At 53.0% G+C, this 20,272-nt stretch overlaps 1 protein-coding gene across 2 annotated transcripts in view; it reads left to right on the top strand.

The window, feature by feature from the left end:
* The first annotated feature begins 213 nt into the window (after nucleotides 1-213).
* Myo18b (myosin XVIIIB) overlaps nucleotides 214-20,272 on the top strand; it is a 214,287-nt gene continuing 194,228 nt past the window's right edge. For both annotated transcript variants that reach the window (XM_076560972.1, XM_076560971.1), the window contains exons 1-3: nucleotides 214-451; nucleotides 16,252-16,409; nucleotides 17,515-17,670. In XM_076560972.1, coding sequence (XP_076417087.1) covers nucleotides 16,371-16,409; nucleotides 17,515-17,670 — 195 coding nt within the window. In that variant the 5' untranslated portion in view covers nucleotides 214-451; nucleotides 16,252-16,370. The remainder of the gene's footprint in view (nucleotides 452-16,251; nucleotides 16,410-17,514; nucleotides 17,671-20,272) is intronic.

Genomic DNA, 20,272 nt, shown 5'->3' with positions numbered 1-20,272 from the left:
TTCACAGGGAGCCACCAGAGGGGTTCCGGCACCTTCTGCCCAGCCCGGTGGGGTAGAGGGGTCACTGTCCTCCTCTCTCCCGGGGCCCAAGCTGCAGCTCGGGTGTGTGATAAGACGAAGGCTGGGAACATGCTTGTCCAGCGCGTCCCCTCCCCGCTCCCGTCACCATATATGTCCATGCTGCCCACAGCTGGTTCAGCGGCCACCACCCCGGCTGTGTCTCCTGGCCAGACCTGGGGCTCACGGGCTAATTTTGGAAATGACTGTGGCCCAGCTGCTGCTATCTCGCTGGCCGGGGGAGGAGGCGCAGGGAGGGATGTGAGTCTGTGCAGCCAGTGCCCGAAGACACTGTTCCCGGCTGGCCCGGCTCTCCACGCTCGCTGGGGTCCCTGCGTGACCACTCCGGAGACTCCGTGGACAGGAGTGGGTTCCAGAAGCCCGAGGCCACCAGGTACGGTCGGGCTGGGCTCTGTGCTGGCACGCTGCGGCGGGGGTGAGGCCTTGGGACACGCGGTCTATTTTAGGCCTTCCCGATGGCGAGTGCTTCTCGGGCCTGTGGTGTTTGCTCCAACAACGGGTTCTGTGGTGTAAGGACACCGGTTAAGGGTTCGAGTTTTGTGTCTGTGTTGCCAAGCATTAAAAAACATGTATTTTGACATTGATTGATTTATCTGGAGGGAGGCATGCCACACAGCACACGTGTGGAAGTCAGAGAACGAACGACTTTGGGGAGTGGACTCTGTCTACCATGTGGGTCCCTGGGGTAGAACTCTGGGCTGTCAGGTTTGGCTGCAATCTCCTGCTGAGCCCTCTCACCAGACCATGGCTCGCCGCCGATCTTCATTTTAAAAAATGTGTTGAGTTTGGAGTTAACATCCACCGTGTGTGTGTGTGTGTGTGTGTGTGTGTGTGTGTGTGTGTGTGTGTGTATGTGTGAGATGTATGTGTATGTGTTGTATCTATGTCTATGTGAGTGTGCACATAGTGTGTGTGTGATATGTATGTGCATATATGTATGTTTGTGGTATATATGTATATGGATTATGTACATATATATGTATCTGTTTATGTGTGGTATGTATATCTATGTATTGTGTATATATATGTTGTGTGTATGTGTATAGATGTATTGTGTATATATATGTATGTGGTGTGTGTATATGCATGTGTGTTTGTGTGGTATGTATGTTTATGTATGTGTGTGTGGTATGTGTGTATATGTACATATGTGTCTGTGTGTGTTTAGTTTCATTGATTTAAGCTGGTTTTCTGTGTTTGTCCAGAGGCCTCAGTTTTCCCCTCCTGCTGAACATGAGCCTGAGCTTCCGTGGGATTTTGTTTCAAATGAAGCCTGTGTGTGTGGTGGGGGAGGGGCTGGTGGCCCCAGGCTGGAGGATTCGGTATTCCGTGTTATTGAGGGAGGTGTCCGCTGTGGCACACTGACACCCACTTGCTGTGGAGGAGACCCACAGGTCCCAGTGGCCCTGGGGACAGGGAAACTTGACCACAATCTGCCGGCAGCTCAGAGGCGTCCTAGCTGCAGACCTCTGGGGAGCAGCAGTAGCCCTGGCTTCCCCAGGACGTCCCGGTGCCAGCCTGGCCTCCCCCACGTTCAGGGCTGGGAGCTCCAGGCTGCTGACTGGCTCCTTGACCCTCGTGGACGGTTCCTGTCAGGGCACCTGCTCCCGCAGCTGAGTCCGAGCTGCGGCCATCCGTCCGCCCTGAACAGCGGCAGGTGGAGGGATGTTCTGGGGAGCAGGAGGCTGGAGAGGAGAAAGAAAGGGGCAGGGGGAGAGGAGGGAAAGAGGGGCGGGAGGAGGGGAGGGGGGAGCAGAGGCAGCTGCAGGAGCGAGGGAGAAGGAAAAAGGGGGGGGAGCCAGAGAAGGAAGACAGGAGTGGGTGGCTGGCCCTCTCGTGAGGGGCCTTTGGGTGACAGTTCCGTCCTTCCTGCATATGGTCCTGGTCACCTTGAGTCACAGGGCCTCATGCTACTGACCCTGTGACCTTGGCTATGACCTTCCCGGTGGAGATTTTGGATTTTCTTCTAATAAACATCTGAGGGCCGAGGCCTGGACCACCCCCAGGCCTCTCCTCCAGGACTAGCAGGGTCTGTCCCACCTTGGACATTGGTGCCTCCCTCACACTGGCCTGGGAAGGGCCCTGGAATGCATGGTCCAGGCTTATCTCAGACTCTGTGAGCAGTCTTTGGGACCAACCGGGGACCGAAGCTCTGGCTGGTGCCCACTCAGATCCGGTTTCATAGCCTTCTCTTTGATGTGTGTGTGTGTGTGTGTGTGTGTGTGTGTGTGTGCTGTGCATGTGTGTGGTGTGCATGTGTGTGGTGTGCCTTGTGGTGTGTGCCTGTGTGGGGTGCACACGTGTGGGATGTGCATGTATGTGGTATGCATGTGTGGGGTGTACCTGTGTGGGGTGCACACGTGTGGGATGTGCCTGTGTGGGGTGCACATGTGTGGGATGTGTCTGTGTGTGGTGTGCATGTGTGGGGTGTGCATGTGTATGGTGTGCACATGTGGGGTGTGCCTGTGTGTCCTGTGCATGTGTGGGGTGTGCCTGTGTGGGGGTGCATGCGTGTGGGATGTGCCTGTGTGGGGTGTGCATGTATGTGGTGTGCATGTGTGGGGTGTGCCTGTGTGGGGTGTACATGTGGGTTGCACAAGCTGTGTGCATGTGTGGTGTGGTGGGGGCCTGCTCACCACAAGTGTCATCTGTCATAAGTACAGAAGGCACACAGCACTTTGTTCGGCTCCGGTTGTCCCAAAGGTCTGGGTAGACTGTGTGTGTAGAATGGCGTCCCCTTCTGTGCCACTTAGCGGTGAGATCTGAGTCCCGACGCTGGAAAGACTTCCTCCCCCCAGATGCTACCTAAAAGCAAGACCTCAGACTGCATCTCCACCAGGCCACTAGGAGGGAGCGGGCCACCCTCCTGATACATGCGGTCCTTGGAAGACGAGGACACGTTCAGAGGGTCTGTGCTAAGTCAGTGGCCCATTCCTCAGACACACTGGGCACAATCAAGGTGTCTGAAAGCTGGAGAGGATGGTTTGGGGTTAATGGAGTCTATGGGGGTGCTGTCCGATACCCCTCTATGCTAAGGCACAGAGAAGAGAGGCAACTTGCCCAAGGACACACAGCTCTGCGGTGACAGGATTGGGCTTGTATCTGTCTGTCCTTCATGGCGGCATTTCGACAGCCCTGTTAGAAGCTCCCTCAAACCTTTCACATCGTTGTCATCCAAGACTGGAAAGAAAACGTGCAATCTCAGATTTAAAAAAAAAAAAATCATGTGTCTGTGAGTCTGTGGGCATCTCTGTCAGCAGAGACCAGAGCCTGGTGATCGGCCAGGACCGTACATGTTTACCGCACAGCTGGCCCGTAGCTGGGGTAGGGATGTCGGGGCTCAGGGTCCTGGGAGTTCCTCTTCGCCCACCGACCTGAGCTCATTTTCAGCTGTCTTTGGGAACCAGCTGGTGTTGGGGCTCTGGTTTCAGAGAGGGCAGCTGGGAGAGCCACAGCGTTGAGACGCTGCTCCTCGGGATCAAGCATTTCACTCGCCCTTGACAGTCCTGTGGCCCTGGCAGGAAGGATGAGCCCATTTCACAGCTCAGGAAGGTGGGGCTTCGGAAACCCAAGGTCACACAGGCGAACAGGACTCGGTGTTTTCCTGGTGGACATCTGTGAAATGACTTGGGGTAAGGTATCAGATCCCATGATGCTCTGCTGGGGCGGATACATGACAAAGGCCGTTCCAGGTCATCTTGCTGGGGTTGGATGTCTGTCGAGGGCAACTCGGTCCATTTTAAAGAGGAGAAACCGGCACCACAGATGCAGAGGGTGGCCAGCTCTTCCTCCTCTGCGCCCGTCATCAATGTTCAGCACACTTTCTCATTTCTTTACCATGTCGCATCTATTTCCTGTTCGAAGCAAAGACACATCTACCTCCATTTCTGCTCATGCTCTGTTCTTGCCATTATCCTGGCCCTGGTCGGGTGCTAGTCTGGACTGCATTGCGTTTGGGGCTTGATAACTCCATCTCTGGCTGTTGGATTCTAAAGGGTAGCTAGTGGCATCTTTAGCTAAGAGACTCACATAGTACCATCTTCCCGTGTGGCATCCACTGCTGTCCCCAGGCATCACTAGTGTCCATGGGCAGGCACATTCACCACTTGATGAGACTCACTGGTACAGCCTAAGACCCATTTCTACACCCATGGCAGACATGACTAGTCAATCCCAGCACACTACCCTCTCAAATCAGACATAGCCCAGGCAACTGCCTAGCTAAGAGCCACACTTCATTGTAGGCCACCTCTTAGCAGGGCATCAGGCCATCACGTGCAAGGTCCATCCCGTCATTAGGGGCATGGCGGCTGTTAAGGACATGTGACCCACTGTGTAACTTAGAGATGGAGGAGAGGAGGGGCCATTGGCTTAGCTGCTGATTGTGCTATGTGGTTGGGACTTTTAATCACCTGAGAATTTACAAGACATAGCTGATACGAACATACTTAGAGCACAAGAGGCCAGTGCCTGGGTCTGACAGAAGTGGAAATACAGTCCCTCCCCCCAGCATGGGCTCAGGTGGGGCCTGAGGCTTCCAGGGTGGTTGATATCAGTGTCCCCAGGGAAAGGAAGGACAGGCTTGGCCCTGGCCCACCTCGCGTACAGGGAGATGCTCACATGGGCACAGCCACTTTCTTCTGAAGAGTGGTGAGAGGTGTCAGATGAAGACCTGGTGTGCGTGCATGTGTGCGTGTGTGTGTGTGTGTGTGTGTGTGTGTGTGTGTGCACGCATGTGCATGTGTGTATGTGTGTGCCTGCGTGTGTATGTGTGTATGTGTGCATGTGCATGTGTGTGTGTATGTATGTGTGTGTGCGCACATGTGTGTGTGTGTGCGCGTGCGCACGCGCGTGTTTGTGTGTGTGTATGTGTGTGCCACATGGGGAAGGGGCTTGCTCAAGAGAGCAGTGCTGGTGGTATCGGTGTGTGGCTGCTTTGTAACACATGAAGAAGAAGCATACGTGTGGAACCCAGGCCTGGAAAACCAGAACATGGGTTCTGCGGGTATCGGGACCCCTGCTCTTTCCCAGACTATAGAGGCGAGAGCAGGATAAGGGGCCGTGACTCTTTAGGGCCTCTTAGCATTCTTTCCAAAGAAAGACACCGGCTTCTTGCTTCAGAGTAAGCTCCCAGGCAATGGATGAGACCAAGAGGGATGCTGGCTAAGAGGGAGGAAACCAGGTGTGACGTCCAAGACGTTACAGTGACAGGCGGGCACCCGGGCAGCAGCTCTGAGCTGTGGTCAGGCCTTCTGGCTGCCTTTCCTTTGGGACCCTCCCTCCCCCCGTGACCCTCCCTCTCCTATGACCCTTCTTCCCCATGATCCTCCCTTCCCTGTTACCCTCCCTCCCCTGACCCTCCCTCCCTCCCTTCCCCACGATACTTTCCGATACTTTCCGTATGACACCCCTTCTTCCACGACCTTCCCTTCCCTATGTGACATTCCCTTCCTGTGACCCTCCCTCACCTGGGACATTCTCACCCATGAGTCCCCTCCTGTGGGACATTTCTTTCCTGTCACTCTCCCTCCCCATGGTCCTCTTCCCTATGACAACAGTCTCTTCCTCTGCCAGCCTCATCCCTGTGACCCCCCCCACTCCCCCCCGCTTCTTACCTCAGCAACTTTTGTCCTCTCCCTTCCCCTCTCCCCCTCCCTTCCCCTCTCCCCCTCCCTTCCCCTCTCCCCCTCCCTTCCCCTCTCCCCCTCCCTTCCCCTCTCCCCCTCCCTTCTCTCCCCCTCCCTTCCCCTCTCCCCCTCCCTTCCCCTCTCCCCCTCCCTTCTCCTCTCTCCCCCTCCCTTCTCCTCTCCCCCTCCCTTCTCTCCCCCTCCCTTCCCCTCTCCCCCTCCCTTCTCTCCCCCTCCCTTCCCCTCTCCCCCTCCCTTCCCCTCTCCCCCTCCCTTCTCTCCCCCTCCCTTCCCCTCTCCCCCTCCCTTCTCTCCCCCTTCCTTCTCTGCCCACATCCCCCCTCACCATCTGCCTTAAGGATTCTTATACTGTGATAAACACCACAACCAAAAGCAACTTGGAGATGACATGGTTTATTTCATTTTATACTTCCAGGTAACAGTTCATCACTGAGGGAAGTCGGGGCAGGAACCTGGAGGCAGGAGCTGATGAAGAAGCCATGAAAGGGTGCTGTTTACTGGCTTGTTCCCCATGGCTTGTTCAGCTTGCTTTCTTATAGAACCCAGGGCCGCCAGCACAGGGATGGCACCACGCTCAATGGGCTGGGTCCTCCCCTGTGAATCATTAGTTAAGAAAATGCCCCCACAGGCTTCCCTACAGACCAATTTGATGGAGGCATTTTTCTCTGTCAAGATTTCCTCTTCCTGGATACACAACACCCAGCACAGCATGGTATCAACTCTCCATCACCACCCAACACAACACGCCATCATCCCTCCATCACCACCCAGCACAACATGCCATCACCCCTCCATCACCCAGCACAGCATGCCATCACCCCTCCATCACCCAGCACAACATGCCATCATCCCTCCATCACCACCCAGCACAGCATGCCATCACCCCTCCATCACCCAGCACAGCATGCCATCACCCCTCCATCACCCAGCACAACATGCCATCACCCCTCCATCACCCAGCACAACATGCCATCACCTCTCCATCACCAAGCACAGCATGCCATCACCCCTCCATCACCCAGCACAACATGCCATCACCCCTCCATCACCACCCAGCACAGCATTCCATCATCTCTCCATCAACTTTCTAACCCTTATCTTCACTCACCTTCTCTGTGCTTTTTAAGGGTTTGTGAAATGGGGTCTCACTATGTAGCCCAGGCTAGCCTTGAACTCCAGAGCCTTCTGCCTCAGCTCCCCACATCTGGGATTCCAGGTGTGCATCACCACACCTGGCTCATCCCCTGCACCCTTTGCAGTTCTGAGTAAGAATGCACTGCTGTGGGTACAGGGAAATCCCTGGCTGTGAGGTTTCCTACCTCTAATGAAAAGAGGGTTTTATTCCTTTCCGTCATGGTTTGGCTCACGGCCAGAGTGAGCTAGCCTGCACCATGAAAGAACCACAACCGAGGGCAGAGTGAATGAGCTACAACTGTCTCCTTTGGTCACTTAGCCAACAGACACAGGTGCTCCACCCACTCCTCCCCTGTCCAGGGCAGACATTAATCATCTCTTTTGCCCCCAAGTAGGGCTCAGCTCAGAGTTCTTCCTGTGTAATTCTCTAAGTGGCCACGTCCCACTTTTCAGAGCCAGTCTGGGTATTGGAACCAATTTGCCCCTGGCTATCACAGTCAAATCTTTCTGGGAAGTGGTGCATTCGGTGGGATTTTGGAGAGACTAGTAAATAAAGGGGCCTCCCTAAGACATGAGCGCTGGGGTGAAGGGCGTAAAGACCAGTGAAGCCCTGGGGGTGCAGGGCTTCCTTCCTTGCTGGGGCCTCATGGGGCTGGGTACAGAGGGAAGAGAACAGAACGGGGAAGGGACTGAGGGGCAGGGAGATGGAAGGATGGAGGGATGGGGAGATGGAGGGATGGAGGGATGGATGGGGAGAGAGAGAGGGATGGGGAGATGGAAGGGACCGAGGGATGGGGAGATAGAGAGATGAAGGGATTGGGAGATGGAGGGATGGGGAGATAGAGGGATGGGGAGATGGAGGGATGGGGAGATGGAAGGGACTGAAGGATGGGAAGATGGAGGGGTAGGGAGATGGAGGGATGGAGGGATGGGGAGATGGAAGGGACTGAAGGATGGGAAGATGGAGGGTGGAGAGATGGGGAAATGGGAAGGGCTGCTTAGGGGGCTGAGCCTACACACGAGCAGCATGGTCTTTGCCCAGACTCAAGCCCGTGGTCCACTTGGATGCTGGAGCCACAGCCCTTTCCTGTCTGGCTGTCCTCTATCGGGGGCTCTTCCCAGGGTAGGGTTGCTGCACAGCCTGGGCCCTTGCAAGGTGCAGGTGGGTCACTGTAGGTGTTTGTATGAGCAAAATGGGAGCAGGATATGAAGTAACTGCATCCTGACATGACAAGGTCAAAAAATGACATTCACAGGCCCTATTGACCCTCCGACTCACTACCTGATCTAAAACGCTCCATTTAAGCAGGGCACAGTGGCACACACTTTTGATCCCACCACTTGGGAGGCAGAGGCAGGTGGATCTCTGTGAGCTAGAGGCCAGCCTGGGCTACAGAGTGAGTTCTGGGACAGCCAAGGTTCATAGTAAGACCCCCATCTCAACAAAAACAAAAACAAAACAAAAACAAAAAAATCAACAAAAACAGACAAGCCAAAAACAAACTAAAAAAATCCCCCAAACCTTTAAAATCAGGCTCACTCATTTGCGTATGCACAAGGCAGGGTCTGGCTGTATGCTAAGCTCCCTGCCTGACCCCATAGCAGAGACAAACTGCCCGCCCTTCCCTCAAGGGACCTCGCTGCACTGGGGAGCTAACAAGAGTAACCACCCACGTGTCTTCTGGACCCAGTGTGAGCCAGGACGCGATCTCACGACCACAGAAGCAGGAAGAGTTACTGGCCTGAGGAAGGAGCCTTTGGTGGAGGGCAGCAGGGATCCGCGCTCTCTGGGCAGGGGGAGATGCCCCTTGACACCTGCCACTGGGCCGGGGGACTCTAGCTGGCTCGGGCCTTTGTAGGGTGGAACACAAAGGCCCAAGTCACACAAGCCCACAGCCCCGTTAGGAGAGAAAAGGGAGGCTGCCATTGCATGATGCAAAGACCATGATGGGGGCCGAAGGGGGCGCTTCCATTCTCCCAGCGTCCCTGATTTCCTGAGTGCCTGGCTTCCGTAAGACCCTCAGGGAGCAGGGTGGCAGGGTACCTGGTCTTGGTTCTGCAGAAGAGCTTACACGGTGAACCCTCTGTCTGCGTGCGGGAGGAAGGAGGCCCGGAGGAGTTCAGGATCAAGTAAGAGGCAGGACCAGGATAGCTGTGGGGAAGCTGACATGTGCCATGCAGAGGTGGGCCACGGGTAGGGGGACCGCCAAGTTCTGGGGACCATTGAGCCGTCTGAGTTCAGATCCCGCTCCACTGCCTAGCTGGGTCCTGGAGCTCCCTATTCCCTTACCAGATGTGGGTGATATCCCAGGCTGGAGTTACTCCCTAAGACACCTGGCCCAGGCCCTGGAAACTAATTGTAATGTCTTCCATAGGTGATGTCATTGAAGCTGTGCTGTTCCCACGAGGAGGAAGGGCAGAGAGTTCAGAATATGAGCTCGGTGACCATAGGTTTCCAGGCCATCCCTGTTCCCTGCTGTGTGACCATGTGCCCATAGTCAACCTCTCTGATCCCAGACACAAGCTCTTCCTTCCAGTCCCATTTGACAGGCACCCCTCCCCGACACTCCCAGCCTTCCCCTCAATAGACTTTGGCCAACTTCTTGGGGTTCTAGACATGGGCACCTCAGCCTCGATCAGGCACCCCCGGGTTGGCCTTCCCCTTACTGGAGTGGACTGTGGTAGGGGACAGCATGAGTGGGCAGAGCTGGACGTGCTTGGGGCAGGATTTTCCTCAGACTTTTGCTGGGTGACCTCAGGCAAGGGCCTCACCTTCTCTGTGCAGCTAGCTGTCAGCCCTGTTGGGGAGTGACTCCAGTCATCGGCACTGGCTCAGATTTTAATGTCATTCCATTTCAGATGCAGCAGGGTTGGGGCAGCTTCATGGTGAGGACCTCAGGGGCCAGGCACACGGTCAGTTTTAACTGTGGGAGGAGATGGCTGTGGCCCCTGAATCTCCTGGGTTTGAGTGACAAACCAGATTGTTTTCAATGTGGCTCCTCCCGCTTTACAGGGAGGGACTCACAGGCTCTGAGAGCCTCCCAGGTCTCCTAGGGTGTGAGCAGTGGCCAGGATAACGTGCAGTCCCCCTGTGAATGGGACATCAAGGGTCCTGTCAGGGGCTCAGCCCATGTCCCTTCTCTGCACCTTCTTCCTTCTGTCATTCATTCAACAAACATTCGTCACTCGTGGAGAGGAAGGAACCACGTCACAAGGAGGCAGAATGGGGTGAGGTTACTCCATTGAGAATGTGACTCTCAGCTGAGATCTCAGGGGAGTGATGGTGTAAGGTGTGTAGGTGGAACAGTGTTTGAGGCAGGTGGAACAGCATTGCAAAGGACCTGAGGTGCGAACGTGCCTGGAGGGTATACCCAGGGCTTAGTTTAACTGCCTTGTGGGGAGGCGCTGTTAGGCAGGTGGTCAGGAGGGACTCTTTGGTCCCCAGGAGGACTTGGGCATTTATTCTAGGAGGCAGATAAACTCAGTGGCGACATTGTGGAGACTGGACACTCTGGGCGGTGGGGGAAGCGCAGTGGGGCCATGGTGGGCCCTTCAGGTCCTGCCTGAGCGTGGAAAATGTTCCAGTCCACTTACAGATCTGGGGATCGGGCTCCTCTCACCAGCCCTCCCCCACAGAGGCGTCTGGAGAGGGCACAGGATTCCAGAGTCAGCATCTTGGGAGCTGCTTAAATTGGCATCTGACTGCGTGTGTGGGTCAGGCCTGGAAGGGACGGTGACATGGGAACACCGTGTAGATTAAGGCGTCCTTGCAGCACAATTAACTCCTGGTCCCAGTCAGTGGGACCCAGTCAGCTGGCCCAGAGCCTGCGGGTGGCGTCGGGGGCTGGGCACAGGGACACCAGCTGAGACCTGGGGGGGAGCTGTCGAAGCCAGTGTTCCTTGAGCCTCCGGAGGGAGAGTGATTTCATCTCAGGGCCCTGGCCAGAGCTGGAGAGGGCACCATGGCCAGGACAGCCAGTGTCACATCAGACCTATTCATACCCTGGGCTCAGCTCCTGAGTTCGGAGCCTGTGAGTCACCGGGACACTCTCCAGTGTCTCCCAAGGGACCCAGTGTGGGGAAGGGGGTGGCCTCCTGCTAGCCGCACCCTGAGCTCACACCGTGGAGATTTTTCCGTAGGCAAAGACCGGGCTGCTCCGGCCACCTGCACGTGGTCATTTCCCAGCCTGCCTTCTGGCATGTGGTCTCATCAAGCCCGAATGTCCCTTCTTAGCTCCTTGAAACTTGAGTCTCTGCCGTGCCCAGCTATGGAGGGAGCTGGGAGCCCAGCCAGAGACTCCCTGGTGACTGGTGGGCAGCCAGCTCCCTGCACCCAAGCCCTGTGTGCGGCAGCTGCCGAGGTCTGGGGCCAGGCTCTCTGAGAACGAGGTCAGACCCCTCACCAGGCATCGCTGGGGGCTGAGTCAGAAAGAGATGCGAGGGGAGACTGGGGTCCCAGGGTTCTGCAGTGCCCATGGCTGTGGGTTGCAGATGCCTGTGTAGGAAGCCATAAACCAAGAAGGCTTTGGTGTGTGTGTGTGTGTGTGTGTGTGTGTGTGTGTGTGTGTGTGTGAGAGAGAGAGAGAGAGAGAGAGAGAGAGAGAGAGAGAGAGAGAAAGATTTGTCCTCCTCTTTGCTTTTTAAATTATTGTACAACACAACACTCTGAACAAATTTTCCTAACTTACAGAGCTGAGAAAAGAAGAGATATTGAGTCCTGGCGTAAGTGAAAAATTAAAAAAAAAAAAAAAAAGGAAACAGAAAAAAAAATAGGACAAAACAACGAAAAATCTCTAGGATGCATGTCCACACACATGAGCACGCACCTCTGGTCTTCCTTCCACTTTCAAATCCTATACACACACGCATGATCTTCCATATCAATAGAAAGTATCGGATCCGGAAATGAGAGCAAATCCGAGCTGTCTCTTTCCCAGCCTTGTACGACGCGCTGATGTCCAGATGTGTCCTTTCTCCTGCAAACGACATAATCCTGTCCTTCTGCAAGGCGGCATGAAACGGCCCTGTGCATATGGACCACATTTCTTTACCCGTCCCTCCCCTGGTGGGCTTCTGGGGCCCCTGCAGCAGTAAACCTGAAGGCAAGAGTCTCTCTGATCTGTGGATGTAAGCCCTGCAGACACAGTTCTAGGAGACGTGGCTGGCTGGTGTGGCCGTTCATTTTCAGGGTTTAGAGGACCCTGCACACTGATCTCCACAGCACCTGTACATTCCCACCATCTTAGCTGAGGTCTGATTTACCTACAGCCAAATGCCCCGTCTTTTATTTTTTTTTAATGAAAAGTTTTTCATGTATTTTGATCGTATATCCCCTCTCTGAACTCCTCCCAGATCTCCCTACCTCCCATCCCACCCACCTTTATGTTCTCTCTCTCTCTGAAAAATAAGAAAACAAAACAAACAAGAAACAACAATAACAAATTAACCCCCTCCAAAACTCCCCAAATCAAAACAAACAAGGAAAAGACCAATAAAAAAAAAATGCCAGTCAAAGCAGAATGAAGCAAGTCAACAAAAATAGCCCTGAGTTCCTTTTGTCTTGGCCAACTATTCCTGGGCACAGGGCCTGCCCTGGAGACTGGTTGATGTGCTCAAAGAGACTCCATTGGAGAAAACTGAGTCTTCCTTTGTCGGTGGGTGTTGAGTACAAAGAGCTTCTTGGTTAGGGGTGGGAGCCCGTGTCCTCTTCCCCATCTCAGTGTGGGGACCCTGCTGTGCCTTCACCATTTCTGTGAGTTCATGTGCCATCATCCTGTTGTGTCTGGAAGACTACTTGAACAAAGACTTGAAACAAGCCCTGAACTTTCCTATTATGCAGAGACTGGACAAATGATATAGGACTTGACAATTAACCCCAAAATTTTCTTTTCAAGATTCCCTAAAGATATCTTCACCCCTAGAAAGCAAAAAGAAAAAGAGAATAAGATATGAGATAGATCATTGAATCGACTCTGAGAAAAAAGGTAAAGAAATAATAGGATAAATAGGTAGATCATTAAATCTACACTGAAGAAAAAGGGGAAGATATAAAAATGACAAAAGGTAGACTACTGAATGTATTATGAAAAGAAAAAAGAGAATATGGATATGATAAGATAAAAAGGGAGATTATGGAATCTACTTTTAAAAAGGAACTACTTGTTTTAAATAAGATAAGTAATGAAAATTTTTTGGTCTGAGTTTGTCAGATGTTACTGGACTGGACATTGTTAATATATATAATGGAGTTTTTATCTGAATCTGTCAAATGTTAATGGACTAGACATCATTAATGTAATTTTTGGCTGTATATATTGTATATACTTATTGGATAGTTTTTCTTGTATTAGTTATAAGATTTTTCAATTTTAGACAAAAAGAGAAGAAATTTGGTGGTATTGTATTCCCCAAAATATTGTGTACTCTAATAAATTTATCTGGAAGACGCTGCTCCTCCATGTCATTGGTGACATCCATCACCGCTGGCTCTGGCCATTTTTCCCTTTCCCCTTCCACACGGGTCCCTGAGCCCCGAGGGGTTGGATGGAGACGTTGTCCCATGTAGCACTGAGCTCTCCAAAGTCTCTCGCTCTCTGCACATTGTCCAGTCGTGGGTCTCTCTGTGTTAGTTCCCATCTACTTTAAGAAGAAGCTTCTCTGATGATGGCTGAGCAAGACACCGAGCTCTGGGTGTAACAGAATGTCATTAGGAGTCATTTCATGCTTATGCTCATTTATCGGGGTAACAGAACTAAGGTTTCACCCCCAGGCCCATGGCCTATTTAGTCTCAGGCTACTTTAGCAGTGTCAGCTACGAGTTCCATTTCGTGGAGCGGGTCTGAAATCCAGCAAAAATGTGGTTGGTTTCTCCGGTCACATTTGCACCACTATTACACCAGTGTATCTTACAGGCAGACCACTACTAGAGGTCTCAGGGTTTATGGCTGGGTTGTGTTGATGAGTACCCTTCTCCAGTAGGGTGCAGAGTCCCTTCCAGCACCGTGACCTCTGGTCGGTAGGAGTGAAGCTTCTAGCTAGGCACCAGTGTGATGTCTCTGTGTTTGAGGACGTCAGTGTTGACATCAGCAACAGCGTCTGACCAAGTCCTGGAGAGCAACAATAGGTTCAGCAATAGCCTGGGATGTTTGGAGGTTTCCCTGGGGCCCGTTTGGCCAACAACTCCACAAGATGTAACCCATTCCTGGCAAGGGTGGTTTGACTTGGTAGCATATGGTTGGGGCTCCATTTAGATTCTTTTCATATACATATATATTTTAGTTTTTTTTTTTTTTTTTTTACAGTAGCAGGCTCCCATATGGATTCTCAAAAGGCCATTAGTGTTCGCTGCCCCTCCCCATATCCCCTCTTTTACCCTGCTCCCCCTCCCCCCGCATTTAATCCCCCTGTTCTAGACTCCCCCCTTTTCCCTCCAGAACACTGTGTTCTATTTCCCCTTCCTTGGGATGCCCTCTCCTCCCCCGACCCTTACTAGGTATCCAACCTCTGTGGGGTTTTTTTTTGGGGGGGGCGGGGAGATTGTAGCAGGCATATTGAAGGCTTAAAAGCCAGCTTCCACATATGAGAGGAAACACACCATGTTTGCCTTTTTGGATCTGTATTACCTCACTTGGGATGATTGTTTCTAGATCCATTCATTTGCTTCAAATTTTCATAGTTCCGTTTTCTTATCAGCTGAATACCATTCCATTATGTAAATGTACATTTTCCATTTATCCGTTCATCAGTTGATGGACATCTGGGCTGTTTCCGATTTCTGGCTGTTATGAATAGAGCAGCAATGGACATGGATGAACAAGTGTCTCTGTAGTAGGATGCAGAGTCCTCTGGGTTATGGCCAAGAGTGGGAGAGCTAGATCCTGAGGTAGACGTATTCCCAGCTTCCTGAGGAACTGTCACACTGATTTACACAGTGGCTGTACCAGTTTGCACTCCCACCAGCAATGAATAAGGGTGCCCCTCCCCCACATCCTCACCAGCATTTGCTCATCTGTTTTATCAATCGTGGCCATTCTGACAGGTGTAAGATGAAATCTCAAAGTGGTTTTGATTTGTGTTTCCTTGATGACTAAGGATGTTGAACATTTAAGTTCTCGGCCATTTGGGTTCCCTCTTTTGAGAATTCTGATTAGTTCTACATCTCATTTTTAATTGAGTTATTTGTTTTACTCATATCTTTTTTTTTTAAAAAAATTCTTTATATGTTTTGAGTATTAGCACTCTCTTGGGTGTCTAGTTGTTTAAAAAAAAATTTCTCATTCTGTAGCCTGCTGCTTTGTCTGGATGATCACGTCTTTGCCATATAGAAGCTTTCATTTTCAGGAGGCCGCATTTATTAATTGTTGATCTAGTGTCTGTGCTAATGATGTTCTGATCAGAAAGTCGTCTCCTGTGCCAATGAGTTCAAGGCTATTCCCCACTCTCTCCTGTATCAGGTTCAGTGTATCTGGTTCTATGCTGAGGTCTTTGATCCATTTGGAGCAGAGTTTTGTGCAGGGTGATAGGTATGGATCTATCCGCATCCTTCCGTAAGCAGCCATCCAGTTTGACCAGCGTTTCCTGAAGATGCTGTCTTTTTTCCCAGTGTGTATTTTTTTTTATTCTTTATGAAAAATCAGGTATACGTAAGTGTGTGGACCTATGTCTGAATCTTCCATTTGATTCCACAGATGAACATGTCTGCTTTATGCCAATATCTTGCTGTTTTCATTACTATAGTTCTGTAGTAACATTTGAGGTCGGGGATGGTGATGCCCCCCAGCAGTTCTTTTATTATTTAGGATTGTTTTAGCTATCCTGGTGTGTGTGTGTGTGTGTGTGTGTGTGTGTGTGTGTGTGTCCGTGTCCCAATATGAAGCTGAAGATTGACTTTTTTTTTCAATGTCTATGAAGAAATTGTGCTGGGATTTTGATGCAAATGACCATCTTAATGGTTCTGTGAGATGGAGTTCATGTGTAACTCACTTGGGTCAGGATATGGGATAGTCCATGCCTTCCAGAAAGTTCCTTTGTACCAGCCGCAACTCCTCTCCTCTCCACCACCCTGAGCTAAGTTGTCTCTTCTGGAACTCGTTCACCATGCTGCTTAGGCAGGCATGGTCTCTGTGGAAATGCTTGGGAGCCACACGCACACAAAACCATGTGTGTGTCTCCCTCCATATGAAGCTACGGTGTGGAGTCCAGAGGAAGAGAATCTCACATACTGTCCGCTGTGTAGCTGGCAGCCTCACTGCTGGGCACTCTCTCATGGGAATGGATGGCTGTCCTAGGAGAGGATGGGACAATGTTGTTCATTCCCTGTGTGGTGCCGGCAGTGGTGGGAGCAGAGCCGAGCTGGTTCTAACCAGTCTCTCTTCTCCCCTCTCTGTGTCAGCGTGTCAGGCCTGTGTCCACTCGTCCCACACTCTCCAGGAGCCTGTGAAGCTTCACTCCGTGCCAGCCTCAGGAGTGCAACCTCATCTCGTCACCTGCAGTCCAGGCTGCTCTGCCGTCATGGCCATATCGTCACGCCTCGCCCTGTGGGAGCAGAAGGAAAGTGGTGTTGGGGGGGCTGTGTCCACAGGGCCGGACTCCACCCTGGCTTGATGGGTCATGGCCTGGGTGGCCCAGATGACACCTTCCCGCCTCAGGCAGAGTGACAGCCGGCCTGATGACGCCTCCACACCTGGCACCTGCCTTGCCCCGTCTCATTCCTTAGCAGGAGGCTGGGGTGACAGTGGCACAGCCTCCCTATCTCCACGCCACGGCGGCCGGATGAGCACTGGGGTGGGTGGGAGGAGAGGGGAGCAGAGGTGGGCCATTGGCTGCCAGCCTAATGCTGGGGGGTTTCTGTGGATCTTCTCTGCTGAGACCTGGAAAAGGGCTCTTACTCTGGTCACCCATTTCTTCCCATTTATACTTTTTAAAGGATGCCCGGAGGGCTCCTTTGTCTCTGTGCCCCCTTCTCCTCTCTTCCCCACCCTTCTCTTCTCCTCCCTACCCCCTTCTCTCCCACCCCTTTTTTTCCCTTTGTATAGATGTTTTTATTTTTCTCTCAAACATTTTTATTTTTATTTTTTGGTCCATTGTTGGTTAGATCTTCAGACACAGATAGGAAAAGCCAGGTGCCTAGGCCCTGGCTAAGGGTCTTCCCCACCTCCTGTGGTCCTGGCACACAGGAATAATCTATTACCTTAATCCAAGTCCCCAGGAGGCTTCTTCAAGCAGCTGGGAAGTACCCCAGAAGCAAGCTTAGAGTGCAGTGCACCCTGGGAGTATCCCTGTGTTAGGTGGGAAGGGCATCGCCTCCCAGAATTTCTCCAGTGCCCCCTCGGGGCCAGGAGCACTAGAGCCCGGGAGTCTAGTGTGTGACCCACCCCTCTTGACATCCCAAATGCTGCTTTGAGGGCAGGAAGCAACCCCTGTGGCTTTGAAGGTTTGAGTTCCTCTCAGGAGGAGATTCTCCAGGCCACCTAGCTGCAGCTGTCACGGGCCCATCCATCCTCTCTCCCCATGCTGTCTCGGCCTCCTGGGGTCCCTCAGAGCCCTGCTACTTACCTCCCATGCTGTCCCCTAGGCAACCCCCGGGGCCGTATCACAGACTGTCTGGAGGGGGCCCTGGCCGCGCAGACTCACTCTCTGCCCTCTCCACACACAGATTCGAGAAGAGGACAAGAGCCCCCCTCCGTCCTCCCCACCTCCCCTGTTCTCCGTCATCCCTGGGGGCTTCATCAAGCAGCTGGTTCGAGAGACAGAGAAAGAGTCCAAAGAGGCCAGACGGAGGAAAGAGGCAGCACTCGCCCCCCCAGAAGAAGTAGGTGGTAGTGGTGGTGGTGGTAGTGGTGGTGGTGGTGTGTGTGTGTGCGTGTGTGCCGGGGGGGGGGGGGGAGGATGGGGGAGTGGGGTGCGGGTGGGGAGGTGGCGGCACTGGGTGCCCTCCCTCCTGTCCCGAGTCAGTCATTCCATCTTTGGTCCTGCTGTCCCACTGTTTTCCCTCGACAAATGAACTCCTCTGTAAGCTGAGAAACCCATCTCCAATTGCCCACCCCTGCAGGTGCTCCCATTGCTGTACTCGCCCTGAATCACCCACGCTTGCTTTTCTTGAAACCACACAGCACTCATCCGATCCCACGTTTTATTAGGAGTCCCCTGAAGCAGCCACCGCCTCTCAGCTCTGTACCCTGAGTAGCTCTTGGACCTTGATCTTGCTCCTTGTCCCAGGCAGGCCTGGAGCTTCTCCCGCGTCAGCCTCCTGAGTAGTCATGGTTCTGGGGCTGGCCATCGAGCCTGGCTCAGTTGGTTCATTAAAGCAGAAAAGATGCAGGTCTAGCACTTATTGGGATAGCCTGAGGCCAAAGCATCAGCACCTTCCCGGCGGTCCCATGCCCTAGTGACCTCTGACTTCAGGTCTCTCAGCTTCTCCCAAGTCTCTTGGAACATCCCGTCACTCAATAAGTAAAGGGTTAATCCCAGCCAGGTTGGAGAGCCTGGGCGCTGCCTCCATATGCTCTTCCTTCTGATTGGTGGCGTGTACACCACAGAACTTTCATTGTTCCGAACGGTACCCATGGGCATCGTCAGCCAAAACCAGCCCATGGAAGGGCCAGTGTCACCTCCCCACTATCCATATCCAGGGACTCCCAAAGTCTGGTCAGGATCCCAAGGCTGGACACCGGGAGGCAGGGCTTGGAGTACAGTGCCCCTTGGGAGTACCCCTGTGTTTGGCAGACAGGGCTCGAGATCCTGGTGCCTCTAGAGTGCCCTCTTGAGGTGAAGAGAGTGATGTCAGGATTGGGCTGGGAGGATCCGGGATTACAAAACCAGGCCTGAGTCCAGAGAGCCATCCTGGGCGCCTCCTCAGTTCATCTATGCTGCATGTGCTTACACCCGCCACACATGCTTGCACCTGTCTAGTGACAGAGGGTTCTCTGTGTCTGCAAGCCACTCACGAGCACCTAACAGCAGCTGTGGGGTCTCATGGAAGAGAATGACAGGATAGCCGGGCCCTGTGCCTGCCCCTGCCTGACTTAAAGCACACACAGTGGCCACGGCCCATCCGGTGGATAGGGAATTGGTCATGAAGAATGTTCCTCTCTATCATCAAACAATGCTCGCTTCGTGCTCATGGCCCTGTTTAAAACTCAGTGCGCAAGTGGGGATGGGAGTCATACCCATTTATCAGAGGTGGAGACTGAGGCCCAGAGAGGGCAAGACACTTTCCCCAAGGTCACAAGACCAGAAAGAGACAGAGCCAGGCCATGCAAAGCCCCGTCTCTGGAGCTGCCCAGGTGGGGGCGGGGGGAGCAGGTCATGCGGGTGAGGTACAGGAAACAGAACAGACAGGGAGAGAGGAGAAAGGGCATGCCTGCTGGGCATCAGGATCATCATGAGCAAGCCTGAGGGTGCAGGGAAGGGGTGGGCGGGCCAGGGACAAGAAGGTATCCAGTGTGGCCAGAATGTAGGGTGAGTGGAGACAAACTGACCCTGAAGAGGATTGGAAGAACCTCACTGAGTGTGCGTTGGTGAACTTCCTGAAGACTTGGGGTGGCCGTCCACGTCCTGATCGGTTATAAAATGACAAATAGCTGATGGGTGAGGGATGGGTGGGAGGTTGGATGGAGTGGACAGCGGGTGTGAGAACCCAGGATGGCTGGAGTGGGCGCTGCCTCCTGTTTCCCCGCTCTGAGATTCCAGAAGGCCTTTCCAGGGTCACCCTGCAACCATCTAAACAGCATGCTTGTGGGGGTAGGGGGTGGGGGGGTGGCGGAGGGGGGCAACCAAAGCTCACAGAAGATAGACAATGGGCCACAGCTGCCCAGCATCAGGGCTACGATGAGAACATGTCCCCTACCGATGATCTCATCAAGACGTTGCTATAGAAATAACAACTGCTGTATCCCAACAGCTCCCGAGGACTGACTGTGTGCTGGACCACCACCAGTCCTAACACCCACCCTGGAAGGCAGGTCTTTATGATCCTCACGTTATTGATAAGAAATTGGCTCGGGGCTGGAGAGATGGCTCAGTGGTTAAGAGCACCAACTGCTCTTCCAGAGGTCCTGAGTTCAATTCCCAGCAACCACATGGTGGCTCACAAGCATCTGTAATGAGATCTGGTGCCCTCTTCTGGCCTGCTGGGACACATGCAGGCAGAACATTGTATACATAATAAATAAATAAATTTTTTAAAAAATTAATTGTCTGAGAAGGGAGGGAGTTTACCCAATGACACACAGTGGAGAGAGGCAGAGGTGGAGTTGAACTTGGTTCTGCTGGACTCACAAGCCCACCTTCCTTCCCATGATTCTGTTGGTCCTCAGCCTCTGTCTAGGCTGAAGTTCACTGCCAAGCACAGATTCTGCCTTGTCAGAAGGGTTTGGGCATCTTTGGGTGGGTGAACCTGGGAATGAATGGCC

This window comes from Peromyscus maniculatus, chromosome 23 (genome assembly GCF_049852395.1).
Source record: "Peromyscus maniculatus bairdii isolate BWxNUB_F1_BW_parent chromosome 23, HU_Pman_BW_mat_3.1, whole genome shotgun sequence".
Lineage (NCBI taxonomy): Eukaryota > Metazoa > Chordata > Mammalia > Rodentia > Cricetidae > Peromyscus > Peromyscus maniculatus.
Note: the sequence above shows the minus strand (reverse complement) of the source record. Positions and strands in the feature narration are given on the sequence as shown.